This window comes from Ranitomeya imitator, chromosome 9, assembly GCF_032444005.1.
Source record: "Ranitomeya imitator isolate aRanImi1 chromosome 9, aRanImi1.pri, whole genome shotgun sequence".
Taxonomy (NCBI): Eukaryota; Metazoa; Chordata; class Amphibia; order Anura; family Dendrobatidae; genus Ranitomeya; species Ranitomeya imitator.
In genome coordinates this window covers 40,727,142-40,739,923 of record NC_091290.1, presented here as the reverse complement: position 1 = coordinate 40,739,923, position 12,782 = coordinate 40,727,142, and the positions used below count along the sequence as shown (strand labels likewise).

Here is a 12,782-nt window from a genome sequence, read left to right as displayed (position 1 = left end):
TACATAATAATAATAATAATAATAATAATAATTTTTATTTATATAGCGCCAACATATTCCGCAGCGCTTTACAAATTATAGAGGGGACTTGTACAGACAATAGACATTACAGCATAACAGAAATACAGTTCAAAACAGATACCAGGAGGAGTGAGGGCCCTGCTCGCAAGCTTACAAACTATGGGGAAAAGGGGAGACACGAGAGGTGGAAGGAGAGATCTGATGATCGCTGCTATGTAGCAGAACCGATCAGGCTATGCCAGCTTCTAGCCTCCCATGGAGGCTATTGAAGCATGGCAAAAGTAAAAAAAAAAAAAAACAGTTTTAAAAAATATGAAAAAAATAAAAAAATATATAAAAATTTAAATTACCCCCCTTTCGCCTCATTGAAAATAAAAGAATAAAAAAAAATCAAATCTACACATATTTGGTATCGCCGCGTTCAGAATCGCCCGATCTATCAATAACAAAAAGCATTAACCTGATCGTTAAACAGCGTAGCGAGAAAAAATTCAAAACGCCAGAATTACATTTTTTGGTCACCGCAACATTGCATTAAAATGCAATAATGGGCGATTAAAAGAACGTATCTGCACCAAAATGGTATCATTAAAAACGTCAGCCCGGCACGCAAAAAATAAGCCCTCACCTGACCCCAGATCACGTAAAATGGAGACGCTACGGTGTTGTGAATTCAGCTTTTGGGCTCCCTCCGGTGGTTGTAGAGGGTAATGCAGTTGTGCCTGGATTACCCTGGAGTGGACAGGTGTATCTACTAATTGCAAAACTGACTGGGGTATATAGCTTTGCAGGATCCTTTAGTCAGTGCCAGTTGTCCATTGTTCTGGAAGGATTCACTTCCCTGCTGGTCTCTCCAGTTTGCTGTGCTTTTCTACAAAGATAAGCCCTGGCTTTGTTTTTGCTGTCCACCTGCTGTGGACCTTCAGTTCTGTGCATTTTCATGTTTTTGTCTTGTCCAGCTTGGTCTGTGAAGGATTTTTTGCAGCCTAGCTATTTCTCTGGAGATGCAGATATACCCCCCATGTCTTTAGTCAGATGTGGTGATCCGTATTTTCTGCGGTGGATATTTTCTAGTGTTTTCATACTGACCGCATAGTACTCTGTTCTATTCTTTCTTTTTAGCTAGTATGGCCTCCTATGCTAAAATCTGATTTCATATCTGCGTATGTTATGTCCCTCTCCTCTCACAGTCAATATTTGTGGGGGGCTATCTATCCTTTGGGGATTTTCTCTGAGGCAAGATAGGTTTCCTGTTTCTGTCTTTAGGGGTAGTTATGCTCCTAGGCCACCAGATCATAACACTACGGGTATTGCAAAATTGCCCAATTTTTTTTTACCTGTGTTGCTCTCCCCATGCAGGGCATTCCAGTAACTTAGGTATCCATGTATATGATCAGTAACAACTGTCACTATATAGTGGTTGTAACCATTGATAGCTAAGCTGTGAGCACAACCCCCATTTGTGGACGTCGGGCCATCAGACCATCCTCATGGAGTTGTTTTCTAACTGTTTGTGCAGACACATGCGCATTTGTGGCCTGTTGGAGGTAATTTTGCAGGGCTCTGGCAGTGCTCCTCCTGTTCCTCCTTGCACAAAGGTGGAGGTAGCGGTCCTGCTGCTGGGTTGTTGCCCTCCTACAGCCCCCTCCACATCTCCTGGTGTACTGGCCTGTCTCCTGGTAGCGCCTCAAGCCTCTAGACACTATGCTGACAGACACAGCAAACCTTCTTGCCACAGCTCGCATTGATGTGCCATCCTGGATGAGCTGCACTACCTGAGCCACTTGTGTGGGTTGTAGAGTCCGTCTCATGCTACCACGAGTGTGAAAGCACAACCAACATTCAAAAGTGAGCAAAACATCAGCCAGAAAGCATTGGTACTAAGATGTGGTCTGTGGTCCCCACCTGCAGAACCACTCCTTTATTGTGTCTTGATAATTTCCAATAATTTCCATCTGTTGTCTATTCCATTTGCACAACAGCATGTGAAATTGATCATCAATCAGTGTTGCTTCCTAAGTGGACGGTTAGATTTCACAGAAGTTTGATTTACTTGGAGTTATATTCTGTTGTTTAAGTGTTCCCTTTATTTTTTTGAGCAGTGTACATATAATTTAGTCGAGCTTTCCTGATCATCTGCATTGCTTGTTATATGGACTGCCGAAATTTGCAGATTTCTGGATCAATGACCCAAAGGTTAGGTGCAGACGAGCATATATTTTCTCATCTGAGAGAATCGAGCCGATTATAGAAATCACACTCTGATCAGATTCTCTCGGATGAGAATAAGACAGAGAAAAATAATTCTCCACCTTCTCCATTCTGTCAGTCCGTGGAAATCGGACTGCACTCAGAAGTCATCCGAGTGCAGTCCAATGATGTCCAGTGACTCATTGACTTACATGGCTGAGTGCAATCTGAATTTCTGATCAAACTAGGACATGCTGGGATTTTGTTACTCGTATTGACACGGTCTAAGGAAAAAATCAGATGTGCATGGCCTCATAATATCATTGGTCCAATGGTTTTTGGGGGGGAAATTGAGGAAAATTGGACAAATTTTCTGTGTGCAAATGTATTGATTTATAGTAATGTGTGGCGTTACTGGTCATTCGTCGTGCTACAATTGTATCTGACAAACTTGTAAAATAACTTCTGCACACAGTAGCTCATGAAATTTTGTATCTACATCCAGTTTCGGACTGGGGTGCCAAGGGCCCACCAGTAACAACTCCAGGGCCCCTGTTTTCTGCTACCTGCAAATGTGACATTATCCTCAATCACAAATGTATATAAAACTGATCGGGGTAGATTGGTAAATGAATAAGATGCCGCCACTGTCTGTACATAGTGACAAGTACTGGTCATATAAGAGGGTGGTGGCCCATCGGAGGATTGACCTGCTCTCCTGTGGGCCAGTCCTAGTCTGTCTACATCCAACATAAATGGTAAAGGCCCCTTCACATTTAGCGACGCTGCAGCGATACCGACAACGATCCGAATCGCTGCAGCGTCGCTGTTTGGTCGCTGGAGAGCTGTCACACAGACCGCTCTCCAGCGACCAACAATGCCGGTAACCAGGGTAAACATCGGGTAACTAAGCGCAGGGCCGCGCTTAGTAACCCGATGTTTACCCTGGTTACCATGCTAAAAGTAAAAAAAAACAAACACTAGATACTTACCTACAGCCGTCTGTCCTCCAGCGCTGCGCTCTGCTTCTCTGCTCTCCTCCTGTACTGTCTGTGAGCCGAAAAGCAGAGCGGTGACGTCACCGCTCTGCTTTCCGGCTCACAGCCAGTACAGGAGGAGTGCAGAGCACAGCGCTGGAGGACAGACTTCGTTAGGTAAGTATCTAGTGTTTTTTTTTTTTTACTTTTAGCATGGTAACCAGGGTAAACATCGGGTTACGTAAGCGCGGCCCTGCGCTTAGTTACCCGATGTTTACCCTGGTTACCAGTGAAGACATCGCTGGATCGGTGTCACACACGCCGATCCAGCGATGTCTCCAGGGAGTCCAGCGACGAAATAAAGTTCTGGACTTTATTCAGCGACCAACGATCTCCCAGCAGGGGCCTGATCGTTGGTCGCTGTCACACATAACGATTTCATTAACGATATCGTTGCTACGTCACAAATAGCAACGATATCGTTAACAATATCGTTATGTGTGAAGGTACCTTAACGCCTTGAAAATTATGGAGATTTGTCAGAGGACAATGGAAAAGTAAAGTAATTACCCAGATAAGCTAGCCAGAGTCCACTGCATTCGCTGGGAATCACGACAATGGCTGTTTTGGTTCTTTTCTCTCCCCTCAAGTTCTAGAAAACCTTGGCATTTATGGAGGCATCTTCACTATCTGAGCAATGCTGCTGGGCGTTTTGGGAATTTTTAAGATGATGAAATACTAGAGCCGCATGGTGCTGCCAGTCATTAACCACCCGAGTGACATGCATGATATGTAGGTCAGGTCAGGCCAGGTTATAGCTTTACATTTTTTATTAAAAAATGCCATTTATGACCCCATATATTTGACCATAATAGGGCTCTGCTTTGTATAGGACTCCCACTAATCAGTAGCGGGTGTAGTACATGCCAACAATGCACATTATGGTGGGAAAATCTGAGCAAAACTAAACCAAAAAAATGAAATGGAGGATGTATGCAAAATAGGCACCTGTTCACACTGGCCATCAAACAGGCAAGACCTAAGACAGGAGCAAAATAAAGACCGCCGGCTGTCAACTAGTTAAATGCCACTGTCAAACTCTGACAGCGGCATTTAATGCATGCTTCCGACCAGCGTGCCGGAAATTCCGCCCATTGGTGACCCCGTCACGTAATCGCGGGTCACCGATGGGTCGGCATGACAGCCAGAGGTCTCCAGCAGACCTCTATGGTTGTCATTGCTGGATTGCTATGAGCGTTGCCCGATGGTCGGTGATCATAGCAAGTGAGCAATTTTGCTACATACAGGCGATCCGAACAGCTCCTGCATGTAGCAGAGCTGATCGGATTATGGCAGCTTCTAATCTCCAATGGAGACTATTGAAGCATGCCAAAAGTAAAAAAAAAAAATGTTTTTAAAAAATATAAAAAAAAGTTCAAATCACCCCCATTTTCACCCCATTCAAAATAAAACAATAAAAAGATCAAACCTGCACATATTTCGTATCGCCGCGTTCAGAATCGCCCGATCTAGTAAACTTTGGATTTTTTTTCACCACTTAGATAAAAAATAACCTATACATGTTTGGTGTCTATGAACTCGTAATGACCTGGAGAATCATATTGGCAGGTCAGTTTTAGCATTTGTTGAACATGATAAAAACCAGAAAGGCAAAAACGAAAAAGGGCTCCGGCATGAAGGGGTTAAAAAAAGCGTAAAAGCCATCCTAACAGATTCAAGGTGCACCCAAATTCTAACTAGTGATGAGCGAACGTGCTCAGATAAGGTGTAATCCCTTCATGCTCGGGTGCTAACTGAGTATCTTCGGCGTTCTCAAAAAATATGCTAGAGTCCCCGCGGCTGCTCGACAGACACAACACATTCAGGGATTGCCTAACAAACAGAAAATCCCCGAGTGTGTTGCAGCTGTCGAACAGCCAGAAAACATGCAGCTGCAAGGACTCGGACATATTTTCCAGCATGCCGAAGATACCCAGTTAGCACCCGAGCATGCTCATATAACACCTTATCTGAGTATATTCACTCAGAACTAGTCCTGATCAAGGGGGTAATTATAATATGTTTCATGGGGTGCAACTGCACCCAGACCCTGGAGCCTAGGGGTCCCAAAGCTATAATTAGGGGCCCCGTTGTATGTTTTGTATTGGGGCCATAAGCTTCAAGTTACGCCACTGGTTCTGACATTCCAGGAAAGTGACTGCGGACGTGTGACCAATTCCTTGTGGGTCAGAGACCAGGACCATGCTGATTCTTGGCACTATGTGTTATGCCAGAAAAAAAGTTTGTGGGTAAAACCCCTTTAAGTGTTATCAGTCCTTTTGTAGCTGGTATAATAAGACATATGTGCCCCCCAGTGCTTTGTAGCAGGAAGACGTATGGACCGTGTGCATCCTGATTTGGGGTAGTATTGGGGGTATAGTCAGGATGTTGTCTCTGATGTAGAATAATACGGGAATCTCCATGAAAACTCCCTTCTCATTGTTACCAAACATTGTCTGATGTCGTCCGAGTGTTTCCTCATCGAGAAGTTTCACGCGTCAGAGACTTAAATACGGGAGCAGCAGAGAATGACAGGAGGAGACTGCAGTCATCGTTCCTGTAAGACAGCGCTCCGGGGACTGGTGAGTACTGAGCTCTAATATCAGGGCATTCTGTATGACATATATATTATTATATTATATATATATATTATACTGTATAAGCATTACACAGATCTCAAGAGTCTCTGTGCCTGTGGAAATCCCTTTAAATGGCCTTAGGTATATATATCAAAAGAACACATAAATAAAATATAGAAATATATTTTTTTACCTATATGCATGTACTTTGGACCATAAATCATTTTTGTAATTGGGTTTCATTCAAAATTTTGCATGAGAAAGGCTCATTTGTAGCCGAAACGTCGCCCAGACGTGTGGGTTGATTAAAATCCTGCACATTTTGCCACTGAAACAATGGAGTGCTGCCTCTTTTTTGGAATTCTATGAAGTTTGGATAATCAATGGAGGGATTGTCTAGGGGCCTTGCACCCGAAGATAAGTATTTATACTGGGCTGTTCCTTTTTTTGTTTATATATATATATATATATATATATATATATATATATATAAATTTGCTGTTGAAACGTTGTAGTGCACCATTCTTCAGCTTTTCTTGTACGCTGTATTCCAAGCTTTGAATGGGGTTTCTGTTTTTAAAAATTAAAAAAAGGAAAAGATCTCTGCTTGCAGTCAGTGAATAATTGCAAGACTTGTGGATCCTCATAGCTCGCACATTGCGCGCTATGAGGACCCTACGGTGCTGACGCATGGAGCGGGCGGTCATGTGACTGCAAGTATGTGATATACTCCCGGCCACAATCCGACTAGACTGTGTTCAATACATTTGCATTGAGAAAGGCTGCGCCCATCTAGTCGGATTGTGGCCGGGAATATGTGTATAGCATACTTGCAGTCACATTACCCCCTGCTCCCTGCGTCGGCCCCTGAGAATCCTCACAGTGCGCGCTGTAAGGAATCAGAAGTCTTCAGTCCCATAGAGAGACTGTAGACTTGTAGTTTCAGACTGGACAGCCCCTTTAATGTATTGATAGTTTCTATAATCCTGGTAAGGCTACGTTCAGACTAGCGTTGTGCGCCGCTGCGTCGGCGACGCAACGCACGACGCACGCAAAAACGCGGCAAAACGCACGCAAAAACGCTGCGTTTTGCGACGCGTGCGTCGTTTTTTGCCGAAAATCGGACGCAAGAAAAATGCAACTTGTTGCGTTTTCTTGGTCCGACGCTTGCGGCAAAAAAGACGCAAGTGTCGCAAAACGCAACAAACAAAAACGCATGCGTCCCCCATGTTAAACATAGGGGCGCATGACGCGTGCGTCGCCGCTGCGTCGCCCGACGCTAACCCGACGCACACTAGCACATCGCTAGTCTGAACGTAGCCTTAATCACTATGAGACTCTATAGGCTCCCATACACACTAGACTAAAGGTGTCCAAACCAGCCGATATCAAATGTGTGACTAGAAGGTAGGGTGCACTACACAAAATTCTATGGGAAATATAGAAAGCCGGGTGCCTAGAAAATATATATCAATGTGCGGAAAGAAAAAGACCTATGCATAAAAGGCGCACACCTCAATATAGGAAAAATATGCAAAATATCTTTACTGACCACAAAAAGCACACAGCGAGTAAAAACATTTAAAAGTCAAAAAAGTGACAATACTACAACCCTGGTACCCGAAAAGTCCATAAGACTATAGAAAATATATGAGATACAATCCAAAAGGAATAAATGCAATATATAAATAACAATGACTCAAGCCCCAGTATATGTATCACATGAGAGGATTGTCCCCAATGCCGTGAATCACAATCAAATTGAATGGGAAAGTATAAGCAGGTTGCGGGATGCAGTGACGGACAGGAGGCAGACCAAGGGTTAACAAGGAGTTTAATAATAGTTACTCCTCGCAGGGAGATATGTACACAAGGAGCAAGGTTATACCTAATATAGAGAGAACTAATAGGGGGAACAGGGGAGAATAATACAAATTATACTCTCAACACTTTGGGCATCCGCCACGGGTGTGCTCCTGCCCGTCACTGAGGACATTTAGATTACGTGACAAAAAAAAGGATCTGTTACAGTTCTGTGAAAACAATGGGGGGAACTAAGCTGGCGTTAACGGTGTCCTCCTGTGGTCCTGATGATGGCGGTGTCCTCTGGTGGTCCTGGCGGTGGCGGTGATAGTCTGTGGTATTATCATGGGCACTGGCCCCAACGGATGAAGGGAGGAATGGTCTCTTCCCTCAGCGGTGAGGGTCCCTACAGTGCCGGACCCTGTGACATGTTCCAACACACTCTATAATGGCCAGCTCGGTCCGCTGTGCCGTACCAATGAGCGTCTGTATCCCGTAGACCGAATTTGCCTCTCCCGGTCAGTACTCCTGGCCGGGGCGGTCTTGTCAGCGTCGTCGGCTGAGTCAGTAGTCTCTTAAAGGTCCGCGATTTTATCGAGGACAGCGTTATCAGTGGTGTCTCAGCAGGACCCCGTCGGTCGTTTCCTGTCAGCGCGTCCTCTCATCCCCGGCTCCAGTCAGCGCCACCCCGTCGCCTCACAGCTGATCTACTCTGACAGGACCCTTGCACCCGTGCAGTTCCCGCCTGAACTGCTTGAACTTCTGCATGGGCATTAACGGTCTGCTTAGCCACGCCCCCTTCTCTCAAGCACAGGGACACCCCAAGCTCTCCCCCCTGTATCCTAGGAGACAGACCCGACGGTTACGGACCCATTACGGATGAGGCAAACCTGGTTAGTTTCTCCCCCTTACAAATATACAGCTCAAAAAATACACACAATGTGAAAATCTACGTGGCCAAAGTTGGGCGTCCCCAAAATTGGCAGACAATAATATACAAAAAGACTCAGCAAGGTGTAAGCCCTAAAATGGCACTAAATAAGGCAATGAACCCCACAAGTAATGTAGTGACCTGTAATATCACAATAATAACACCAAATAAATAATGACACCAAAAGATATGATAGTCTAAGGTGAAAGAAATATATAGCACTATATATTTCTTTCACCTTAAACTATCATATCTTTTGGTGTCATTTATCTCATTATGACCCCCATTCCTTATATGATATTACAGGTCACTACATTACCTGTGGAGTCTATTGCCTTACTTAGTACCATTATAGGGCTTACACCCTGATGAGTCTTTTCGTATACTACTGTCTACCAATTTTGGGGACGCCCAACTTTGGACACATATATTTTCATATTGTGTGTATTTATTGAGCTGTATATTATTCCCATTCAATTTGACTGTGATTCACAGCATTGGGGACAATCTTCTCATTGTTAATTACTGTATATATTTCATATATTCCTTTTGGATTGTATCTCATATATTTTCTATAGTCATATGGACTTTTCTGGTACCAGGGTTGTTGTATTGTCACTTTTTGACTTTTAAATGTTTTTACTCACTGTGTGCTTTTTTTGTGGTCAATAAAGATATTTTGCATATTTTTCCTATATTGAGGTGTGCGCCTTTTATGCATAGGTCTTTTTCTTTACAACCAGCCGATATCAGCCAACAGTCTATTCTAATGTATATAGGAGCCTCCTGGTAGACCTATTGGGTTTGTGACCCTTCTTGAGCACTCCCGTCTAAGCTGGAGCACAATATATCCCTCAAACCTAAAATAAAGGTGGTCATAGACATAACATATAAGTTGGCTATCCATGATTGCAGTCTATCACCCCCCACCCCCACCCAAAGCTCGGCTTCATTAAGAGTTCTTGTGTCCTTGGGAGAAATGAGGAATTTGCTGTTGGACACATCCGGTAAAGGATTACCCTGATACCAAAAAGATCGGGAGTTAGAACTGTAACCACTCGACCCTTCTATCATTTAGCTGTTGCGTTTTGTCTTATCATAAAACTAATTTATTCTGCACGTGCTTACTAAATTGGGTTTTGGAGACGAAAATGGAACAGTACAAAGTAACAATATCTCTTTACTTTGTTGCAGGTATCATGATTCTTCGATCTGTTGTTCTACTGATTGTAACTGTTTCCTCTTCACATTCCCTTCAAGCTGCCAAATATCAGAATATTTACTCCAGCAATGGCCTAGGTTTAGTGTCTGTGCCATCTGTCCCTCCTGATACACAAGTTCTTTCACTCTCCTTCAATCAGATTTCATCTGTATCCCCGGACTCTTTCCAAAACCTTCTCCAGCTCAAAGTTCTCAATCTTGGTGCCCAAATTACTAATGGATCATTCTTTGTTGAGAAATCTGCTTTTCAAAACGTGCCAAACCTCACCGCCCTCGACCTCGGCAGCAACCGCAACCTCAGGTTACATCCAGATTCTTTCCAAGGTCTGTCCAGACTAGAGACCCTTCTTCTTGACCATTGTGGACTGAATGAGTCCATCCTGGAGTCTGGGTTCTTGAGTGAGTTAACGTCTCTGAAGATGCTTGACCTGTCATACAATAATCTGCACCGGCTGCAGCCACATTCCTGTTTCCTTGGGTTGCATTCACTTTCCTACATTATTTTGAAGCTCAACAAAATCGGTGATCTGTGTGGAGATGCTCTCCAGAATCTGCGAGGAAGAAGACTGGAGCTACTTGACCTCTCATCGAATCCTCTCCAGGTTCCTAAGCCTTCCATGTGCCACAACCCATTTAGAAACATAACATTGGGCACTCTAGATATCTCGTCAATGCCCTGGAATGCAGAAAAGGTAGAAAATTTCTTTAAAATTATTTCTGGGACTCAAGTGAAGCATGTTCAGATGAGGAACACTGCTGCGTTAGGAAGTGGGTATCACTTTAGTAACTTGAAGAATCCAGACAAAAACACATTTTCCGGCCTCCGCCTAAGTAATGTCTACATTCTTGACATATCACGTAGTTACATTTCAGAATTGCCATCAGACATTTTTTCTGTATTTCCAAATCTACTGTCTCTTGACTTGTCCTCAAGCCAAATCAACCACATCAGCCCTGGAGCATTTTCCGGATTATCACAACTCATCAGCCTCAATATGTCTGGAAATCTCATTGGAGAAATTACGAGAAGCAGTTTTTCAAGTCTGTCATCTTCTCCTCTTATGACCCTAGATCTCAGTTCCAACCATATTGGAGTAATACAATATCAAGCCTTGAACGGCCTCGTCTCCTTGGATTCCTTGAGTTTAAGAGATAATGCCCTCACGGAAATCCCACTGGTTGAGCTTCCGAGTTTACAATTTGTCTTATTAAAGCAAAATCGCATCTCCAGCCCTATCGGTCTTACCTCCTTCAGCCCTAACTGTACTTTTGTGGATCTTTCGAGTAACCGTCTGACCGATCTGCGAAGCTTGTGGGAAATACTTAAGTTACGTTCTCTAAAACAACTTTTGCTCGGCAGTAATGAGCTCTCGTGGTGTTCGCCCAATACCACAAAACTTTTTAACAGTTCCCTTCTTTATTTGGATCTATCAGATAATGACCTAGGACAAGTCTGGAATAATGGCCAATGTTCAGACATTTTTATACCTCTGGCCTCACTGGAAACCCTTAATCTTGCAAAGAACCACATTTTCTCTTTGCCTGAAAGTTTATTCAGTGAGTTAAAAAGTCTCCAAACTTTGGACTTGTCAAGAAATAATCTTAGACTTATCCATCAAGATTTATTCACTGACCTAAGGACACTAAAGTCCCTCAATATAGGGGGCAACAACCTTGTCACCCTGTCTTCTTCAAGTTTTACGCCTCTGGTGTCCTTACAAAGCCTTGACCTATCCGATGTATCCCCCATATGTACCTGTGCCCTTAATGAATTTTGGCACTGGATAATATCAACTAAAGTGACGGTGAAAGTCAATAATAGCGATGAGATCTCATGTCTCAGACTGTTTCCACCAGTGCGAGAAATACCAATGGTCATTTACTTTAATGAATGTTAATTGCTTGTATTTTTCTATATACAGTAACATAAAACCTGCATCATTTACTTTTCTTTTCAATGTTTTTATTATTAAGAATCAGAAAAAAAATGACAACAAAGTGTAAAACAGTTGCAATGATACATTATGACCAAGCTTTCCGACTAATTATAAGAATAAGGCTATGTGCACACGTATAATGGTCCATTGCAGATTTTTCCGCAGCGGATTTGATAAATCTGCAGGGCAAAAACGCTGCATTTTTGCTGCAGATTTATCGCAGATTTACAGCGGTTTTTCTGCGGATTTCAAAGCGGTTTTCTATAGGAGCAGCTGTAAAACCGCTGCGGAATCCGCAGAAAGAAGTGACATGCTGCAGAATGTAAACCGCTGCGGAATGTAAACCGCAGTGTTTCCACGCGTTTTATTCCACAGCATGTGCACAGCGTTTTTTGTTTCCGATAGGTTTACATTGTAATGTAAACTCATGGGAAACTGCTGCGGATGCACAGCTGCGGAAACGCTGCGGATCCACAGCTGCGGAAACGCTGCGGATCCGCAGCGTTTTCCGCATCATGTGCACATACCCTAACCCTAAGCAAACATCTGCTGAAATACTTATAAGATGGGCTATGACTGGTCACTACCGCAATAGTAGTCAAGCAAATGATTCTTACTTTTTGATTAACCCCTTCACCCACAAGGGTTGTTTGCAAGCCAATTTTTACAATTCTGACCACTGTCCCTTTATGAGGTAATAAATCTGGAACGCTTCCATGGATCCCGGTGATTCTGACATTGTTTTTTTGTGACATATTGTACTTCATGATAGCGGTAAAATTTATTTGATATGACTTGCGAGTATTTATGAAAAAAAACGGTAATTTGGTGATAATTTTCAAAATTGTGCAATTTTCCAACTTTGAATTTTCATGCCCTTAACCCCTTTACCCTCAAGGGTGGTTTGCACGTTAATGACCGAGCCAATTTTTACAATTCTGACCATTGTCCCTTTATGAGGTTATAACTCTGGAACGCTTCAACGGATCCTGATGATTCTGAATTTGTTTTCTCGTGACATATTGTACTTCATGATAGTGGTAAAATTTCTTTTGATATTACC

The 12,782-nt window shown here is 43.1% G+C and overlaps 1 protein-coding gene across 1 annotated transcript; it reads left to right on the top strand.

Moving 5' to 3' along the window:
- Positions 1 to 5,732: 5,732 nt before the first annotated feature.
- LOC138649827 (toll-like receptor 5) lies at positions 5,733 to 12,440 on the top strand. The gene is made up of 2 exons (XM_069740537.1): positions 5,733 to 5,830; positions 9,756 to 12,440. Exon 2 carries the CDS (start codon positions 9,761 to 9,763, stop codon positions 11,678 to 11,680), a length of 1,920 nt encoding a protein of 639 aa, XP_069596638.1. The 5' UTR covers positions 5,733 to 5,830; positions 9,756 to 9,760; the 3' UTR covers positions 11,681 to 12,440.
- The last annotated feature ends 342 nt before the right edge of the window (positions 12,441 to 12,782 follow it).